Here is a 19,325-nt window from a genome sequence, read left to right as displayed (position 1 = left end):
GGAGGGGCAGTACTGAGGGAGCGCCGCACTGTCGGAGGGGCGGTACTGAGGGAGCGACGCACCGTTGGAGGGGCAGCACTGAGGGAGCGCTGCACTGTGGGAGAGGCAGTACTGAGGGAGGGCCGCACTGTCGGAGGGGCAGTACTGAGGGAGGGCCGCACTGTCGGAGGGGCAGTACTGAGGGAGCGACGCACCGTTGGAGGGGCAGTACTGAGGGAGCGCTGCACTGTCGGAGGGGCAGTACTGAGGGAGCGCCGCACTGTCGGAGGGGCAGTACTGAGAGAGTGCCGCACTGTTGGAGGGGCAGTACTGAGGGAGCGCCGCACTGTCGGAGGGGCGGTACTGAGGGAGCGCCGCACTGTCGGAGGGGCAGTACTGAGGGAGCGCTGCACTGTCGGAGGTGCAGTACTGAGAGAGTGCCGCACTGTCGGAGGGGCAGTACTGAGGGAGCGCCGCACTGTCGGAGGGGCAGTACTGAGGGAGCGACGCACCGTTGGAGGGGCAGTACTGAGGGAGCGCTGCACTGTCGGAGGGGCAGTACTGAGGGAGCGCCGCACTGTCGGAGGGGCAGTACTGAGAGAGTGCCGCACTGTTGGAGGGGCAGTACTGAGGGAGCGCCGCACTGTCGGAGGGGCGGTACTGAGGGAGCGCCGCACTGTCGGAGGGGCAGTACTGAGGGAGCGCTGCACTGTCGGAGGTGCCGTCTTTCGGATGAGACGTTAAACCGAGGCCCCGTCTGCCCTCTCAGGTGGACGTAAAAGATCCCATGGCCACTATTGGAAGAAGAGCAGGGGGAGTTCTCCCCGGTGTCCTGGGGCCAATATTAATCCCTCAATCAACATCACTAAAACAGATGATCCAGTCATTATCATATTGCTGTTTGTGGGAGCTTGCTGTGCGCAAATTAGCTGCCGCGTTTCCTACATTACAACAGTAACTACACTTCAAAAAAAGTACATCATGGGCGTGAAAGGCGCTATATAAATGCAAGTCTTTCTTTCTTTCCACCCCCCACTCCATGAAGGCACTGACTCTCGCTGGGGCACAGGGTCCACAGGCACTTACGCAAGTGAGCCATGGCAGGTGTAGTGCCGGCAAGATATTCGACTGCAAAAGGCATCGCCTGCGCTCTGCTAACGCACAGATCTGCCCTTTGCACCAGGGGGAACTGGATCGTGATCAGGAAGTGGTAACTCTGGCTGAATTACCGCCCCTCCTCCCCCGCCCCCCCCCCCCAGTTCAGGGACTCCGAGGGAAGCTGTAGCCCCTCCCCCTCCACCACCACCCCCCCTGCCCCCAACTCCCCCCTCAGCTGCAATGAGCAAAGATTCGGAAACAAGCCAGGGACCGTCTGCTCTGCGTGACTGTACTAAATATTTAAATTTTAAAACAGTCTATATTAAGCTCTCCGAGCCACGATATGATTGCGCTGTCTGAATATTAAACAGCCACCCGATTCCTGCATCTCATTTGGTCCCCGGCCAGCTGATTCATTCACAAACAAATGCACCTGCAGACTCCTTAACCCACCAATCAAGGACTGCCCCCTTTCATTGGACATTTCCATCTCGGAACGTGACTGCGGATTGACACATCACTCAATTACTGGGATTTACAAAGGTCGGGGGGGGCTGGTCGTGTGATGATGTCACACGCGGGTTTGTGTGCGTGTCTGTATGTACACACATGTGTCTGTGTGTGTGTGTGTGTGTGTGTGCATGCGTGTGTCTGTGCCCATGTGGGAGCATGTGCACTACGTGTTTTGAATGTACATGTATCTATGCATGTGCATGTCTGTGTGTCTGGCTGAGGTGTGTGTGTGCGTGTTTGTATGTACGCACATGTGTCTGTGTGCCCGTGTGGGAGCATGTGCACGTGTTTTGAATGTACATGTATCTATGTATGTGCCCATGTGCGTGTCTGTGTGTCTGTCTGTGTGCGTGTTTGTGTGTGGGCAGGCGTGTCTGTATGTGCGTGCATGTATCCATGTGATTTCCGTGTGTGTGCATGTGTGTGAATGCACACGCATGTGTGTGTGTGTTTGCACGCGTGTGTACGTGTGTGTCTGCATGCACATGCATGTGCATCTCTATGTATGCATGCGTGGATGTGTGCGTGTGTGTGCGGGGGGTTGCATTGTTTAAAGATGAGGTTCCCTGTTGAGTCCCCTCCACCTTGTACACGTTACTTTTACACTCTTGCCCCTTATATTCCGATGCGAGCCTCTCCCCACTCCCTGCAGTCACCACACCACACCCCAGTCGCACCGCACCGCGGGTTCTGTAACCGGCTGCACAGACCTCGCACACGGGCTGTACACCTGCTGTCAATGGCCAACTCCCTCCCATCACTCCTGTTCACTGAGCCTTGCACCGCCTCCCCTGGCCGCACAGCCCGCTCCTGTTCCGCCTGCCCCCTTTCCAGGCAGCACGCACTGCGTCCTAAGAGGGTAAATCGGGAGCTGGCGTTAACTACCGCGGTGGGGGGGGGGGGGCTGCTGGGAGAGGGTGAAATTGTCTGGGGAAAGGTTAAGACATGAATGAGTGGCCAAATAAACTCCGAGCCCAGTCCCACGCCACGGGGAACGGGAGCAAGGAAACGCGCCTCTGGAAGCGTACATAAGACACGGGTTACGTTCTAACTAGAGACGACGTAGTCACTTAAACAAACTCACACAGCTACAGTGTACGACACACACACGCACGCACGCACAGACGGGTAGGGTGCGTTCGTAGATCGCACCATCCTTGTTAATCTCAAGGCATCAGGAAGACATCAGACAATGACAGGAATTATTGGGACCTTCAGCTCAGTGTTGGTGTGGGTTTTATCGGACTTACCCCGCCCAATGTTACTGGCCTTGTCCAACGGGTCACCAGTACACACAATTAGTCTTTAGAATGTAAAAGAGTGATGGAAGGAAGCGAGAGTTAGTGCAATAACAGTAGATGCATCAGATCATCAGATTGTTTTCCCCATCTTCAAACTTTGGTCCGTCTCTTTACAGTGAAATTGCTTTGATTGGTTAACCCCGCGTCTCCTGCCCATTTCTCCCCCCTATCCGATCGCGCCCCCGCCCCCCCACTCCTTGAGCAGAAGGATTTGTCGGGTGGGGTTGTGGGGGGGTGGGTGTGGTTGTTTCTGAGATGTCCTGGCAGGAATCTCTCAGGGGTGTTGGTTGGGGGGGGGGGCTCATGTGTGAGCTGATGGGGCATCGCTTGTCCCTCCGCCTCCTGGTGTTCTTTGGGCAGCAGCCACTCGGGTCCGGGCGGGACAGCTTGACCAGGCCAGAGGTCAAGGTCCCCTCGGGGGTGGGTCCTGCATCTGCTCCCAGTGGCGGCTCCGCCGTCGGCCGAAGAGCCTCGAAGCGACTGAGAGGAGGGACCGCTGCTGGAACGAAACAATCCTGAGATTTGTTTTCTGTTGATTGGCTGGAGAGAGAGAGCGAGCGAGACGGCGGACTAGGAACCTGGAATGTTCCAGCTTGAGGCTGGAATGGAGTTTGATCCCATTTTAAGATTAAAAACACAGACGTCCAGAAGGTTTTATGGATAGTTAGTCCCAGTTTCCCAGTCCTCGGTGCTCTGGGGAGTTTGTTTGAGGTTCAGGGTCGGTTTGGCTTCCTCACCGCCCAGGGTCCAGCCCGTTGAGTTGGTTGGGTTTGAAGGACGAGTTGCTCTGGCGGGCCATTGAAGCTCATTGGTGGGCGGCCATGAGCCCTGGTCGATGGACCTCCTGATGGCTCCTCACCATATTGTCTTGGTAACAAAAACGGTCTCGTTTTGTCGAACATCTGCTATAGGTTTGGGGGCATTCATCCTTCCTTCCCCCCCCCTTCATTTCTTCATTCTCTCGCTCCCTTCTTTTGTCTCAACCTATGACTCCTTTATCCTTTTCTTCCTGTGTCTCCTCCCTCCCTCCCTTTCTCTGTTCCCTTCCTCCGTTTGCCTCCTCCCTCCCTCCCTTCCTTCCCTCCCTCCATTCTCTCTCTCCATTCTCTCCCTCCATTCCTTCCTCCTTTCCCCGCTCCCTCCCTTCCTTCCCTTCCTCCATTCCTTCCTCCTTTCCCTCCTCCTCTCCCCGCTCCCCCCCTTCCTTTTTGTCTCGCCCTCCCTCGCACGCATTTTCTTAAGACGTCTTTGTTCGCCAAGTTGAGGAGAGGGCCACCTTCACAAGCCGAGACCTGATTTAATCGAAGCCCTAGTTACGGTTGCCCCTTCCGTGGAATGCCCCCCCCCCCGCCAGATCTGATCAGGGTTGAGAGGCGAGGAGGCCACGCTCCAAGTCCCTCGTGACTCTAAACTGAATCGATGGCACATTGACGAGAAGCAGAGGTTGGCCGAAGGGTGGCCTCGCCTCGGTGGGGCCCTCCAGGTCCTCAGCAACCGACTGCCAACGAGAAAGGTGCACGAGGAATTGGAGGCCAGCTCGCACCATCTCTTCGGGACTTCCTTCCGTCTCTACATGTTGGACGGAAGTTTGGGCTTATCCGTCTCCAATTCTGGGCTGAAGACAACAGAGCTTTTCCTGGCTGGAGGCATGTCTTTGGGCTGCGAGGCTGAGGACTGTGCGGAGGGAGTGGGGGCGGAGGTGGGGGAGGGAGCTGAGGGCCTCGGAGGGGAAACCAGAGGCCCGGGGGGCATTTTCTGGGCGCACGTGGCCTGGCCCGTCACGCCGCCGGACGCTTTACTGAGAAACCCAGAGACGGACGAGGACGAGAGCTGGGTGATGCTGCCGGCGGACTTCCTGGCGTATTGGGCAGGGCTGCGGCTGATTGGCTGCGTCGCCTTGTTGGGCAAGGCCGGCTGAGAGGCCGAGAGCAGCCTGGCGTCTTGCGTCAGTTGCCCGGTGGGCAGTCCTTGCGCGCTCTTGTGTTTCACCAGCTGCTGGGGGCTGTCGGCGACCTGTTGGGTTGGGATGGACCCATGGGAGCCCATCACCCGGGACAGGCTGTAGTGGAACGTCTTCCCGGACAGCGGGCTTTGCGCTGGGCTCGACAGGCGGCTCCCGCCAGGCTGCTGGAGGAGCGAGGTTGACCGCGAAGCCGTCCTTGACTGCAAGGTTTGGGGCTGGGCCCCCTTTTCTGCTCGTGTTTGGGGCGCGGGTTGCTCCTTTCCTTTCGGCCGGCGGCCCTCTGCGCTCGCCGGCGGCCCGCCTCCCTCTGAAGCCCGCTGGCCCGCGGGCAGCGCGCCCCCCGTGCTCTGACGGCCCTGCCCGCCCTCCGGCCCCGGCTGCTGTGGAGCCAGGGGTGATCCGGCCACCGGCGTCGGAATCGGGGACTGGACGGCGGAGGGGGAGCCGGCAGACGAGGACACGGAGCTCTGGAGGACCGGGTGCGACCGCCTGATCTGCTTGGGCTGGCCAATCTCCAGGCTGGACAAGGAGGCAGGGGGCAAGAAGATGGCGGTGGGCAGGTTGTGCTGGTGGGTCAGCGCGATGGCAACAGAGGTGGTAGCGGCTGCGGTCTGGAGGGGCGCGTGGACCAGGGGTGCCCAGATGACCGGTTTGGGATGGAGGTCTTTGGCCACGCTCATCATCTGATGCTCCTGGATGCTGTGGGCCATGTCCCTGTCGTGCTTGACGATTTGCTGGATGATCTCGTTGTCTCGGTTATTGAGGGACCCCGAGTTGGAACCGTCTGTCCCTTTGCGCAGCAGGAGGCAGTTCTTCTTCCCTGTAGAGAAAGCACGAGGAACGGAGTCAGAGGGGGCGGTTTTGCCGGCATTCGAGGGGTCAGGTTTGGAGGTGGGACTGCTGGCAAAATCAAAAAGATTGGCAACGCGTGGTCCCGAACTCACTCCCAACCCGCCTCCAATCAATCGTCCCGGGAGGTGGATCCCCGATTTGCGCAGGGACCCGACTCCTAGCGGCGGGAAGAGGATTATAGCTTGTTAACAGGTAGTAAAGAGGCTTTTTCCCAATATTGACACTTCTACTGCGGGCTTCCCGACGTCGGGAAACCCCGCCAGGGTAAGTGTGGCATGCTGTGGGTCTACTGTAATGTTTGTGTATAGATGACAGCTGCAGAAGCGGTGTGAAGGATCCAATGGGACACTGGTGAGTATCAGAGGTAAGGAAATGTTGGGAAAGTCATTTTTAATGTGTTTAGGTTTTTCTGTACGTGACAAGCTTTGAAGTGTTTGTGTAGTCCCACCTCATTTGGGAGAACCTCTCTTACCACTGACAGATCACTTCTGTAACCTCACCTGCAGCTGTCGTCTGTTTTAGCCTAAGGAGAGAGTTACTGGAGAGCCTGGGTGCAAGGGCTCACCTTTGTACAGTGATTGTCAGTGTTTGCAGCACCTCAATGCTGTCGAACACTTAAAAAAATTATCTGTCAAAATGAAATGGTGGTGGCCCCTTTAAGAAAACCGGCATCAACTGACGTCGTCTGACACCGGCTTTCTCTTAATTGGCCGGCAAGCCCGCAGGGCGGGGCTTAACAAGGCCAATTGACGCAAAATAGCATCTGTGCATCGGATGTCACTGGGGGCGGGACTAGAACCCGAAAGGCAGCAGTCCCGCCCCCAACGCGCCTCTTCGGGTAAGATCCCGGCCATAGAGTCACAACGGCACAGAAGGAGGACATTTGGCCCATCGAGGCCATGCCGGCTCTCTGTAGAGCGATCCAGTCAGTCCCATTCCCCCGCTCTATCCCCGTAGCCCTGCAAGTTTATTTCCCTCAAGTGCCTATCCAGTCTCCCCTTGAAAACATTGAGTGTCTCCGCTTCCACCACTTCCGTCGGCAGCGAGTTCCAGGTCCTCACCACTCACAAAAAAATTTCCCTCACATCCCTCCCTGTATCTCTCACCCAAAACCTTAAATCTGTGTCCCCTAGTCCTTGTACCATCAACTAGTGGGAACAGCCTTTCCCCGTCTAGCCTATCCAAACCCGCCATAATCTTGTACACCTCGATCAAATCACCCCTCAACCTCCTTTGCTCTAATGAAAACAAATCCAGCTTCTCCAACCTGTCCTTGTAGCTAAGATCCCCCATCCCCAGAACCATTCTGGTAAATCTCCTCTGCACCCTCTCAAGGGCCTTCACATCCTTCCTAAAGTGTGGTGACCAGAACTGGACCCAATACTCCAGTTGTGGCCTAACCAGCGCTTTATAAAGGTTCAGCATAACTTCTCTGCTTTTGTACTCAATACCTCTATTTATGAAGTCCAAGATCCCATATGCTTTGCTAACCACTCTCTCAATATGTCCTGCCACCTTCAGGGACCTATGCACATTAACTCCCAGGTCCCTCTGTCCCTGCACACTCTTTAAAACTGTGCCATTAAGTGTATATTGCCTCTCCCTGTTCCTTCTGCCAAAATGCATCACCTCACACTTCTCTGTATTAAATTCCATCTGCCACTTGTCTGCCCATTCGCTTAGCCTTTCTATGTCCTGTTGCAGTCGATTGGAATGAACTCCTGGAGACTCAGGGAAGGGACCTGGGAGTGACAGCAGCCCTATCACTATCAAAGTCTGGGCAATCAATCAATCTGAGCTCGAGGGGTTGAGTGGCCTCCTCCTGTTCCTGTGTAACAGGCTCGAGGGGCTGAACGGCCTCCTCCTGTTCCTGTGTAACAGGCTCGAGGGGCTGAACGGCCTCCTCCTGCTCCTGTGTAACAGGCTCGGAGGGCTGAATGGCCTCCTCCTGCTCCTGTGTAACAGGCTCGGAGGGCTGAATGGCCTCCTCCTGTTCCTGTGTAGCAGGCTCGGAGGGCTGAATGGCCTCCTCCTGTTCCTGTGTAACAGGCTCGAGGGCCTGAATGGGCCTCCTCCTGTTCCTGTGCAACAGGCTCGAGGGGCTGAATGGCCTCCTGTTCCTGTGTAACAGGCTCGAGGGGCTGGATGGGCCTCCTCCTGTTCCTGTGTAACAGGCTCGAGGGGCTGAATGGGCCTCCTCCTGTTCCTGTGTAACAGGCTTGAGGGGCTGAATGGGCCTCCTCCTGTTCCTGTGTAACAGGCTCGAGGGGGCTGAATGGGCCTCCTCCTGTTCCTGTGTAACAGGCTTGAGGGGCTGAATGGGCCACCTCCTGTTCCTGTGTAAAAGGCTCGAGGGGCTGAATGGGCCTCCTCCTGTTCCTGAGTAACAGGCTCGAGGGGCTGAATGGCCTCCTCCTGTTCCTGTGTAACAGGCTCGGAGGGCTGAATGGCCTCCTGTTCCTGTGTAACAGGCTCGAGGGGCTGGATGGGCCTCCTCCTGTTCCTGTGTAACAGGCTCGAGGGGCTGAATGGCCTCCTCCTGCTCCTGTGTAACAGGCTCGAGGAGCTGAATGGGCCTCCTCCTGTTCCTGTGTAACAGGCTAGAGGGGCTGGATGGGCCTCCTCCTGTTCCTGTGTAACAGGCTCGAGGGACTGAACGGCCTCCACCTGTGTAACAGGCTCGAGGGGTTGGATGGACCTCCTCCTGTTCCTGTGTAACAGGCTCGAGGGACTGAATGGGCCTCCTCCTGTTCCTGCGTAACAGGCTCGAGGGGCTGAATGGGCCTGTTCCTGTGTAACAGGCTCGAGGGGCTGAATGGGCCTCCTCCTGTTCCTGTGTAACAGGCTCGAGGGGCTGAATGGCCTCCTCCTGTTCCTGTGTAACAGGCTCGAGGGGGCTGAATGGGCCTCCTCCTGTTCCTGTGTAACAGGCTCGAGGGGCTGGATGGGCCTCCTCCTGTTCCTGTGTAACAGGCTCGAGGGGGTGAATGGGCCTCCTCCTGTTCCTGTGTAACAGGCTCGAGGGGCTGAATGGGCCTCCTCCTGTTCCTGTGTAACAGGCTCGAGGGGCTGAATGGGCCTCCTCCTGTTCCTGTGTAACAGGCTCGAGGGGCTGAATGGGCCTCCTCCTGTTCCTGTGTAACAGGCTCGAGGGGCTGAATGGGCCTCCTCCTGTTCCTGTGTAACAGGCTCGAGGGGCTGAATGGGCCTCCTCCTGTTCCTGTGTAACAGGCTCAGGGAGCTGAATGGGCCTCCTCCTGTTCCTGTGTATCAGGCTCGAGGGGCTGAATGGGCCTCCTCCTGTTCCTGTGTAACAGGCTCGAGGGGCTGAATGGGCCTCCTCCTGTTCCTGTGTATCAGGCTCGAGGGGCTGAATGGGCCTCCTCCTGTTCTTGTGTAACAGGCTCGAGGGGCTGAATGGGCCTCCTCCTGTTCCTGTGTAACAGGCTCGAGGGGGCTGAATGGGCCTCCTCCTGTTCCTGTGTAACAGGCTCAGGGAGCTGAATGGGCCTCCTCCTGTTCCTGTGTATCAGGCTCGAGGGGCTGAATGGGCCTCCTCCTGTTCCTGTGTAACAGGCTCGAGGGGCTGAATGGGCCTCCTCCTGTTCCTGTGTAACAGGCTCGAGGGGCTGAATGGCCTCCTCCTGTTCCTGTGTAACAGGCTCAAGGGGCTGAACGGGCCTCCTCCTGTTCCTGTGTAACAGGCTCGAGGGGCTGAATGGGCCTCCTCCTGTTCCTATGTAACAGGCTCGAGGGGCTGAATGGGCCTCCTCCTGTTCCTGTGCAACAGGCTCGAGGGACTGAATGGGCCTCCTCCTGTTCCTGTGTAACAGGCTCGAGGGGCTGAATGGGCCTCCTCCTGTTCCTGTGTAACAGGCTCGAGGGGGCTGAATGGGCCTCCTCCTGTTCCTGTGTAACAGGCTCGAGGGGCTGAATGGGCCTCCTCCTGTTCCTGTGCAACAGGCTCGAGGGGCTGAATGGGCCTCCTCCTGTTCCTGTGTAACAGGCTCGAGCGGGCTGAATGGGCCTCCTCCTGTTCCTGTGTAACAGGCTCGAGGGGCTGAATGGGCCTCCTCCTGTTCCTGTGTAACAGGCTCGAGTGGCTGAATGGCCTCCTCCTGTTCCTGTGTAACAGGCTCGAGGGGTTGAATGGGCCTCCTCCTGTTCCTGTGTAACAGGCTCGAGTGGCTGAATGGCCTCCTCCTGTTCCTGTGTAACAGGCTTGAGGGGCTGAATGGGCCTCCTCCTGTTCCTGTGTAACAGGCTTGAGGGGCTGAATGGGCCTCCTCCTGTTCCTGTGTAACAGGCTCGAGGGGCTGAATGGGCCTCCTCCTGTTCCTGTGTAACAGGCTCGAGGGGCTGAATGGGCCTCCTCCTGTTCCTGTGTAACAGGCTCGAGGGGCTGAATGGGCCTCCTCCTGTTCCTGTGTAACAGGCTCGAGGGGCTGAATGGGCCTCCTCCTGTTCCTGTGTAACAGGCTCAGGGAGCTGAATGGGCCTCCTCCTGTTCCTGTGTATCAGGCTCGAGGGGCTGAATGGGCCTCCTCCTGTTCCTGTGTAACAGGCTCGAGGGGCTGAATGGGCCTCCTCCTGTTCCTGTGTATCAGGCTCGAGGGGCTGAATGGGCCTCCTCCTGTTCTTGTGTAACAGGCTCGAGGGGCTGAATGGGCCTCCTCCTGTTCCTGTGTAACAGGCTCGAGGGGGCTGAATGGGCCTCCTCCTGTTCCTGTGTAACAGGCTCAGGGAGCTGAATGGGCCTCCTCCTGTTCCTGTGTATCAGGCTCGAGGGGCTGAATGGGCCTCCTCCTGTTCCTGTGTAACAGGCTCGAGGGGCTGAATGGGCCTCCTCCTGTTCCTGTGTAACAGGCTCGAGGGGCTGAATGGCCTCCTCCTGTTCCTGTGTAACAGGCTCAAGGGGCTGAACGGGCCTCCTCCTGTTCCTGTGTAACAGGCTCGAGGGGCTGAATGGGCCTCCTCCTGTTCCTATGTAACAGGCTCGAGGGGCTGAATGGGCCTCCTCCTGTTCCTGTGCAACAGGCTCGAGGGACTGAATGGGCCTCCTCCTGTTCCTGTGTAACAGGCTCGAGGGGCTGAATGGGCCTCCTCCTGTTCCTGTGTAACAGGCTCGAGGGGGCTGAATGGGCCTCCTCCTGTTCCTGTGTAACAGGCTCGAGGGGCTGAATGGGCCTCCTCCTGTTCCTGTGCAACAGGCTCGAGGGCCTGAATGGGCCTCCTCCTGTTCCTGTGTAACAGGCTCGAGGGGGCTGAATGGGCCTCCTCCTGTTCCTGTGTAACAGGCTCGAGGGGCTGAATGGGCCTCCTCCTGTTCCTGTGTAACAGGCTCGAGTGGCTGAATGGCCTCCTCCTGTTCCTGTGTAACAGGCTCGAGGGGTTGAATGGGCCTCCTCCTGTTCCTGTGTAACAGGCTCGAGTGGCTGAATGGCCTCCTCCTGTTCCTGTGTAACAGGCTTGAGGGGCTGAATGGGCCTCCTCCTGTTCCTGTGTAACAGGCTTGAGGGGCTGAATGGGCCTCCTCCTGTTCCTGTGTAACAGGCTCGAGGGGCTGAATGGGCCTCCTCCTGTTCCTGATGTTCGTTAAAGGGATCGGCGAGAAGAGCAACAAGGCTGATCGCAAGTGTGAGGGGGAAGAATGGCGAGCGGGGCCTTGAATCTCAACTCCACTGTGTAGAGAAGGTTAAGGGGACCTCACTGGGCTGAAAAAAGTGATAAATGGCATAGGTTGGGACTGTTACTTTAAGGGCAGTCAACCCACAGAATAAGAGAGAAATTGAAATATGTGAAGACGAAATTTAGAATCATAGAAATTCACGGCACAGAAGGAGGCCATTCGGCCCCTCGTGTCCGTGCCGGCCGACAAAGAGCGATCCCAGCCTAATCCCACTTTCCAGCTCTCGGTCCGTAGCCCTGCAGGTTACGGCGCTTCAAGCGCACATCCAAGTACTTTTTAAATGTGATGAGGGTTTCTGCCTCGACCACCCTTTCAGGCAGTGAGTTCCAGACCCCCACCACCCTCTGGGTGAGAAAAGTTCACCTCAACTCCCCTCTAATCCTTCGACCAATTACTTTCAATCTATGTCCCCTGGTTATTGACCTCTCTGTTAAGGGAAATAGGTCCTTCCTGTCCACTCTATCGAGGCCCCTCATAGTTTTATACACCTCAGTTAAATCTCCCCTCAGCCTCCTCTGTTCCAAAGCAGGACAAAGCAGCCCGCTTGATCGGTACCCCATCCACCACCTTAAACATTCACTCCCTCCACCACCGGCGCACCGTGGCTGCAGTGTGCACCATCTACAAGATGCACTGCAGCAACTCGCCAAGGCTTTTTCGGCAGCACCTCCCAAACCCGCGACCTCTTCCACCTAGAAGGACAAGGGCAGCAGGCGCATGGGAACACCACCACCTCCAAGTTCCCCTCCAAGTCACACACACCATCCTGACTTGGAAATATAGCGGCCGTTCCTTCATCGTCGCTGGGTCAAAATCCTGGAACTCCCTCCCTAACAGCACTATGGGAGCACCTTCACCACACGGGACTGCAGCGGTTCAAGAAGGCGGCTCACCACCACCACCTTCATGGCCAATAAATGCCGGCTTTGCCAGCGACGCCCACATCCCATGAACGAATTTTAAAAAAGGACAACACCAGCCTATCCAATCTGTCCTCGTCACAATTGACCTAAAGAGATCAGGGGAGTGATGGCGGTGAATTTCCCGCCGTGTTGCGGTGTGAGAGTGTGGTGAACGAGCATGGCTTTGCCTGATTCACAGAAATCACAGAAACCCCACAGTGCAGATAGAGGCCATTTCGGCCCATCGAGCCTGCACCGACACATATCCCACCCGATCCCCGTAACCCCTACACCAACACATATCCCACCCTATCCCCGTAACCCCACGTATTTAATCCCCCTAACACTAAGGGTCAATTTATCATAGCCAATCAACCTAACCTGCACATCTTTGGACTGTGGGAGGAAACCGGAGCACCCGGAGGAAACCCACGCAAACACGGGGAGAATGTGCAAACTCCACACAGACAGTCGCCCGAGGCCGGATTCGAACCAGGGTCCCTGGCGCTGTGAGGCAACAGTGCTAACCACTATGCCACCGTGCTCCCTGTGCCCTCTGCCCGACCCTTCCATATCTCTGGCAGAAGTGGGGGGGCGGGGGGTGGTCCGACAGCGAGCCCACCTCTCCCCTGACCAGCTGTACCGCGGACGGCGAGTAACCGAGGGGGTGGTCTCTGGGGCCGCACTCTCAAAGCGGGCTTCCTCAGCACCTACCTATCCTATTGAGTCGGTCCATGGCCACGGTCTCGAAGGCTCGCCGCATCATGGGGTACTCCTCCAGCACTTCATTAAAGTGATCGACAGACAGCGAGTAGAGCCGGCAGTAGGTGTCCGCGCGGACGCTCGCTGTCCTCCTCCCGTGGGTCAACAGGCAGATCTCTGGTGGGGGAGGGGGAAGAAGAGCGACATTTCAGCAAAGAGTTCCCATTTCTCCCGCGCCTTTCCCCATCTCAGGACCTCCCAAAGCGCTTCACAGCCAATGAAGGACTCTCGGAGTGTCGTCACTGTCGTGATATAGGAACTTTCCCCCAGTCTCTAGCCCCCCGCTTCTTCCCGAGGGGTCACTGGGCACTGATCAGGAGCAGGAACCCTGGCTGATTTCCCCTCTCTCTAACCCAGGGGTCACTGGGCAGTGATCAGGAGCAGGAACCCTGGCTGATTTCCCCTCTCTCTAACCCAGGGGTCACTGGACAGTGATCATGAGCAGGAACCCTGGCTGATTTCCCCTCTCTCTAACCCAGGGGTCACTGGACAGTGATCAGGAGCAGGAACCCTGGCTGATTTCCCCTCTCTCTAACCCAGGGGTCACTGGGCAGTGATCAGGAGCAGGAACCCTGGCTGATTTCCCCTCTCTCTAACCCAGGGGTCACTGGACAGTGATCAGGAGCAGGAACCCTGGCTGATTTCCCCTCTCTCTAACCCAGGGGTCACTGGGCAGTGATCAGGAGCAGGAACCCTGGTTGATTTCCCCTCTCTCTAACCCAGGGGTCACTGGGCAGTGATCAGGAGCAGGAACCCTGGCTGATTGCCCCTCTCTCTAACCCAGGGATCACTGGGCAGTGATCAGGAGCAGGAACCCTGGCTGATTTCCCCTCTCTCTAACCCAGGGGTCACTGGGCAGTGATCAGGAGCAGGAACCCTGGCTGATTTCCCCTCTCTCTAACCCAGGGGTCACTGGACAGTGATCAGGAGCAGGAACCCTGGCTGATTTCCCCTCTCTCTCTAACCCAGGGTTCACTGGACAGTGATCAGGAGCAGGAACCCTCGCTGATTTCCCCTCTCTCTAACCCAGGGGTCACTGGACAGTGATCAGCAGGAACCCTGACTGATTTCCCCTCTCTCTATCCCAGGGGTCACTGGACAGTGATCAGCAGGAACCCTGGCTGATTTCCCCTCTCTCTAACCCAGGAGTCACTGGACAGTGATCAGGAGCAGGAACCCTGGCTGATTTCCCCTCTCTCTAACCCAGGGGTCACTGGACAGTGATCAGCAGGAACCCTGACTGATTTCCCCTCTCTCTATCCCAGGGGTCACTGGACAGTGATCAGCAGGAACCCTGGCTGATTTCCCCTCTCTCTAACCCAGGGGTCACTGGACAGTGATCAGGAGCAGGAACCCTGGCTGATTTCCCCTCTCTCTCTAACCCAGGAGTCACTGGACAGTGATCAGGAGCAGGAACCCTGGCTGATTTCCCCTCTCAGTAACCCAGGGGTCACTGGGCAGTGATCAGGAGCAGGAACCCCGGCTGATTTCCCCTCTCTCTAACCCAGGGGTCAGTGGACAGTGATCAGGAGCAGGAACCCTGGCTGATTTCCCCTCTCTAACCCAGGGTTCACTGGACAGTGATCAGGAGCAGGAACCCTGGCTGATTTCCCCTCTCTAACCCAGGGTTCACTGGACAGTGATCAGGAGCAGGAACCCTGGCTGATTTCTCCTCTCTCTAACCCAGGGGTCACTGGACAGTGATCAGGAGCAGGAACCCTGGCTGATTTCCCCTCTCTCTAACCCAGGGGTCACTGGGCAGTGATCAGGAGCAGGAACCCTGGCCGATTTCCCCCTCTCTTGAACCTAGGGGTCACTGGACAGTGATCAGGAGCAGGAACCCTGGCTGATTTCCCCTCTCTCTAACCCAGCAGTCACTGGACAGTGATCAGGAGCAGGAACCCTGACTGATTTCCCCTCTCTCTAACCCAGGGGTCACTGGGGACAATTTCAGCTTCAGTCCCAGTCAGTTAAGAGCAGGGACTGGGGTGGAACCTACGACCTTCCTGGTATGTTCTCAGTATCAAACCGGGAGGTGAGTTACTCACTGAACCATTGCTAAATGACTCCCTCTCCCTCTCTCTCTCTCTGTCTCTCTCTCCCTGTCTCTCTCTCCCTGTCTCTCCCTCTGTCTCTCTCTCTCTGTCTCTCTCTCTCTCTCTCTGTCTCTCTGTCTCTCTCTCTCTCTCTCTCTGTCTCTCTCTCTCTCTCTCTCTGTCTCTCTCTGTCTCTCTCTCTCTGTCTCTCTCTCGCTCTCTCTCTCTCTCTCTGCACTGAGTAGATTACAAATAAAAACAAAACTGCATCATTACTTTAAATCCTTGCTCCAACCCCAGTTAAATCTCTGATCTAATCTGCTGCCCTTTTAAATCTCACTCGGACAGTACCACGTCTCTCGGCCCTCTTGAGAGTGAAGCTTTCCTTCAGTAGACCCGAGGGCCCACAGTTGTGAGTTGAAAGCGGCAGGGGAGGGGGTGAGAGGCGTGAGGTGGACGAGCGACGCGGCGGGACTGCGTTACCTCCAAAGTACGAGCCATCGGACAGCTTCGTCTCCTTGCTGCCTTTGGTGAGGATGCTGACGACGCCGTGCTGGATGAAGTACATCTTCTTGCCCACTGTGCCCTCGCGCACGATGTAGTCTGCGGGCTGGAACACCTCGAAGCGCAGCTTGGTGAGCATGGCGGTCACAAAGTTAGGGTCGGCGTTGGCGAATAATGGCATCGTGGCCACCAGGCTCCGGCAGTTAAAGTTAACGATCTCCTGGAGGGCGGCACAAGCGGGTTAAAGGTTAACCATAAACACCCACTCCCATCCCCCATAAACACCCATTCCCATCCCCCACCATAAACACCCACTCCCATCCCCCATAAACACCCATTCCCATCCCCCACCATAAACACCCACTCCCATCCCCCATAAACACCCATTCCCATCCCCCACCATAAACACCCACTCCCATCCCCCATAAACACCCATTCCCATCCCCCACCATAAACACCCACTCCCATCCCCCATAAACACCCATTCCCATCCCCCACCATAAACACCCACTCCCATCCCCCATAAACACCCATTCCCATCCCCCACCGTAAACACCCACTCCCATCCCCCATAAACACCCATTCCCATCCCCCACCATAAACACCCATTCCCATCCCCCACCATAAACACCCACTCCCATCCCCCATAAACCCCCACTCCCATCCCCCATAAACACCCAGTCCCATCCCCCACCATAATAGAAATCAGTATTTGTAGGGAAATGGTGTTAGGGAAATTGATGGGATTGAAGGCCGATAAATCCCCAGGGCCTGATAATCTACATCCCAGGGTACTTAAGGAAGTGGCCCTAGAGATAGCAGATGCATTGCTGATCATCTTCCAAAATTCGATAGACTCTGGAACAGTACCCATGGATTGGCGGGTAGCTAATGTTACCCCACTATTCAAAAAAGGTGGTAGAGAGAAAACGGGGAATTACAGACCAGTAAGCCTGACATCGGTAGTGGGGAAAATGCTCGAGTCTATTATAAAAGATGTAATAGCAGAGAGCACTTGGAAAACAGTGACAGGATCAGACAAACTCAACATGGATTTACAAAAGGTAAATCGTGCTTGACTAATCTACTGGAATTTTTTGAGGATGTAACTGGTAAAATAGATAACGGAGAACCAGTGGATGTGGTGTGTTTGGACTTTCAGAAGGCTTTCGATTAGGTCCCGCATAAGAGATTAGCGTGTAAAGTTGAGGCACATGGGATTGGGGGCAAGGTATTGACTTGGATAGAGAACTGGTTGGCAGACAGAAAGCAAAGAGTTGGAATAAACGGCTCTTTTTCCGAGTGGCAGGCAGTGACTAGTGGGGTACCGCAGGGATCGGTCCTTGGACCCCAGCTATTCACAATATATATTAATGATCTGGACGAGGGAACTAGATGTAATATCTCCAAGTTTGCAGACACAAAGCTGGGTGGGCGTGTGTGCTGTGAGGAGGATGTCGAGAAACTCCAGTATGATTTGGGCAGGTTGGGTGATTGGGCAGAAGCATGGCAGATGCAGTATAATGTGGATAAATGCGAGGTTATCCACTTTGGTGTCAAAAACAGGAAGGCAGATTATTATCTGAATGGCAATAGATTGGGAGAAGGGGAAGTGCAACGAGACCTGGGTGTCCTTGTGCACCAGTCGTTGAAGGTAAGCATGCAGGTGCAGCAGGCGGTTAAGAAGGCAAATGGTATGTTGACCTTCGTAGCGAGAGGATTCGAGTACAGGAACAAGGATGTCTTGCTGCAGTTGTACAGGGCCTTGGTGAGACCGCACCTTGAGTATTGTGTGCAGTTTTGGTCGCCTTATCTGAGGAAGGATGTTCTTGCCATGGAAGGATTTCAGCGAAGATTCACCAGACTGATACCTGTGATGGCAGGAATGACGTATGAGGAGAGATTGGGTCGATTGGGCTTATACTCGCTGGAGTTTAGAAGAATGAGAGGGGATCTCATTGAAACTTATAAAATTCTAACAGGACTGGACAGACTAGATGCAGGAAGGATGTTCCCGATGGCGGGGGAGTCCAGAACCAGGGGTCACAGTCTAAGGAAGGCAGTTGAGGCCAATTCATTAAATATATTCAAGAAGGAGTTGGATATATTTCTTAAGGCTAAAGGGATCAAGGGATATGGGGAGAAGGCAGGGACCGGGTACTGAATTTGGATGATCAGCCATGATCTCATTGAGTGGCGGAGCAGGCTCGAGGGGCCGAATGGCCGACTCATGCTCCTATCCTCTGTTTCTATGTTTCCATAAACACCCACTCCCATCCCCCACCATAAACATCCACTGCCATCTACTATAAACACCCACTGCCATCCACCATAAACACCCATTCCCATCCAACGCCATAAACACCCACTCCCTCCACCACCGGCGCACCGTGGCTGCAGTGTGGACCATCTACAAGATGCACTGCAGCAACTCGCCAAGGCTTCTTCGGCAGCACCTCCCAAACCCGCCACCTCTGCCACCTAGAAGGACAAGGGCAGCAGGCGCCCGGGAACACCGCCACCTCCAAGTTCCCCTCCAAGTCACACACTATCCTGACTTGGAAATATATCGCTGATCCTTCATCGTCGCTGGGTCAAAATCCTGGAACTCCCCCCCTAACAGCACTGTGGGAGCACCTTCACCACACGGACTGCAGCGGTTCAAGAAGGCGGCTCACCACCACCTTCTCAAGGGGCAACTAGGGATGGGCAATAAATGCCGGCCAGTGTGAAACACATTCCAGCTCACTGACAGGGTCCTGGGGATTTACTGACAGGGTCCCGGGGATTTACTGACAGTCCCGGGGATTTACTGACAGTCCCGGGGATTTACTGACAGGGTCCCGGGGATTTACTGACAGTCCCGGGGATTTAATGACAGGGTCCTGGGGATTTACTGACAGGGTCCCGGGGATTTACTGACAATCCCGGGGATTTACTGACAGGGTCCCGGGGATTTACTGACAGGGTCCCGGGGATTTACTGACAGTCCCGGGGATTTACTGACGGGGTCCCGGGGATTTACTGACAGTCCCGGGGATTTACTGACAGGGTCCCGGGGATTTACTGACAGTCCCGGGGATTTACTGACAGTCCCGGGGATTTACTGACAGGGTCCCGGGGATTCACTGACAGGGTCCCGGGGATTTACTGACAGTCCCGGGGATTTACTGACAGTCCCGGGGATTTACTGACAGGGTCCCGGGGATTTACTGACAGTCCCGGGGATTTACTGACAGGTCCCGGGGATTTACTGACAGGGTGCCGGGGATTTACTGACAGTCCCGGGGATTTACTGACAGGGTCCCGGGGATTTACTGACAGGGTCCCGGGGATTTACTGACAGTCCCGGGGATTTACTGACAGGGTCCCGGGGATTTACTGACAGTCCCGGGGATTTACTGACAGGGTCCCGGGGATTTACTGACAGTCCCGGGGATTTACTGACAGGGTCCCGGGGATTTACTGACAGTCCCGGGGATTTACTGACAGTCCCGGGGATTTACTGACAGTCCCGGGGATTTACTGACAGTCCCGGGGATTTACTGACAGGGTCCCGGGGATTTACTGACAGGGTCCCGGGGATTTACTGACTGGGTCCCGGGGATTTACTGACAGGGTCCCGGGGATTTACTGACAGGGTCCCGGGGATTTACTGACAGGGTCCCGGGGATTTACTGACAGGGTCCCGGGGATTTACTGACAGGGTCCCGGGGATTTACTGAC

At 56.2% G+C, this 19,325-nt stretch overlaps 1 protein-coding gene across 1 annotated transcript in view; it reads right to left on the bottom strand.

Annotated features, from left to right (window-relative positions):
• Window positions 1–3,971: 3,971 nt before the first annotated feature.
• LOC147086396 (potassium/sodium hyperpolarization-activated cyclic nucleotide-gated channel 3-like) overlaps window positions 3,972–19,325 on the bottom strand; it is a 30,400-nt gene continuing 15,046 nt past the window's right edge. Inside the window, exons 5-7 of the mRNA XM_085978468.1 lie at window positions 15,579–15,819; window positions 13,012–13,176; window positions 3,972–5,674 (exon numbers count right to left, since the gene is read on the bottom strand). Coding sequence (XP_085834594.1) covers window positions 4,461–5,674; window positions 13,012–13,176; window positions 15,579–15,819 — 1,620 coding nt within the window. The 3' untranslated portion in view covers window positions 3,972–4,460. The remainder of the gene's footprint in view (window positions 5,675–13,011; window positions 13,177–15,578; window positions 15,820–19,325) is intronic.

Source organism: Somniosus microcephalus, unplaced genomic scaffold, assembly GCF_052327205.1.
Source record: "Somniosus microcephalus isolate GS21.2 unplaced genomic scaffold, FLI_Smic_1.0 unresolved_chr7, whole genome shotgun sequence".
NCBI classification, from domain to species: Eukaryota; Metazoa; Chordata; class Chondrichthyes; order Squaliformes; family Somniosidae; genus Somniosus; species Somniosus microcephalus.
The sequence above is the reverse complement of the archived record's forward strand: the minus strand, read 5'-3'. Positions and strand labels throughout refer to the sequence as shown.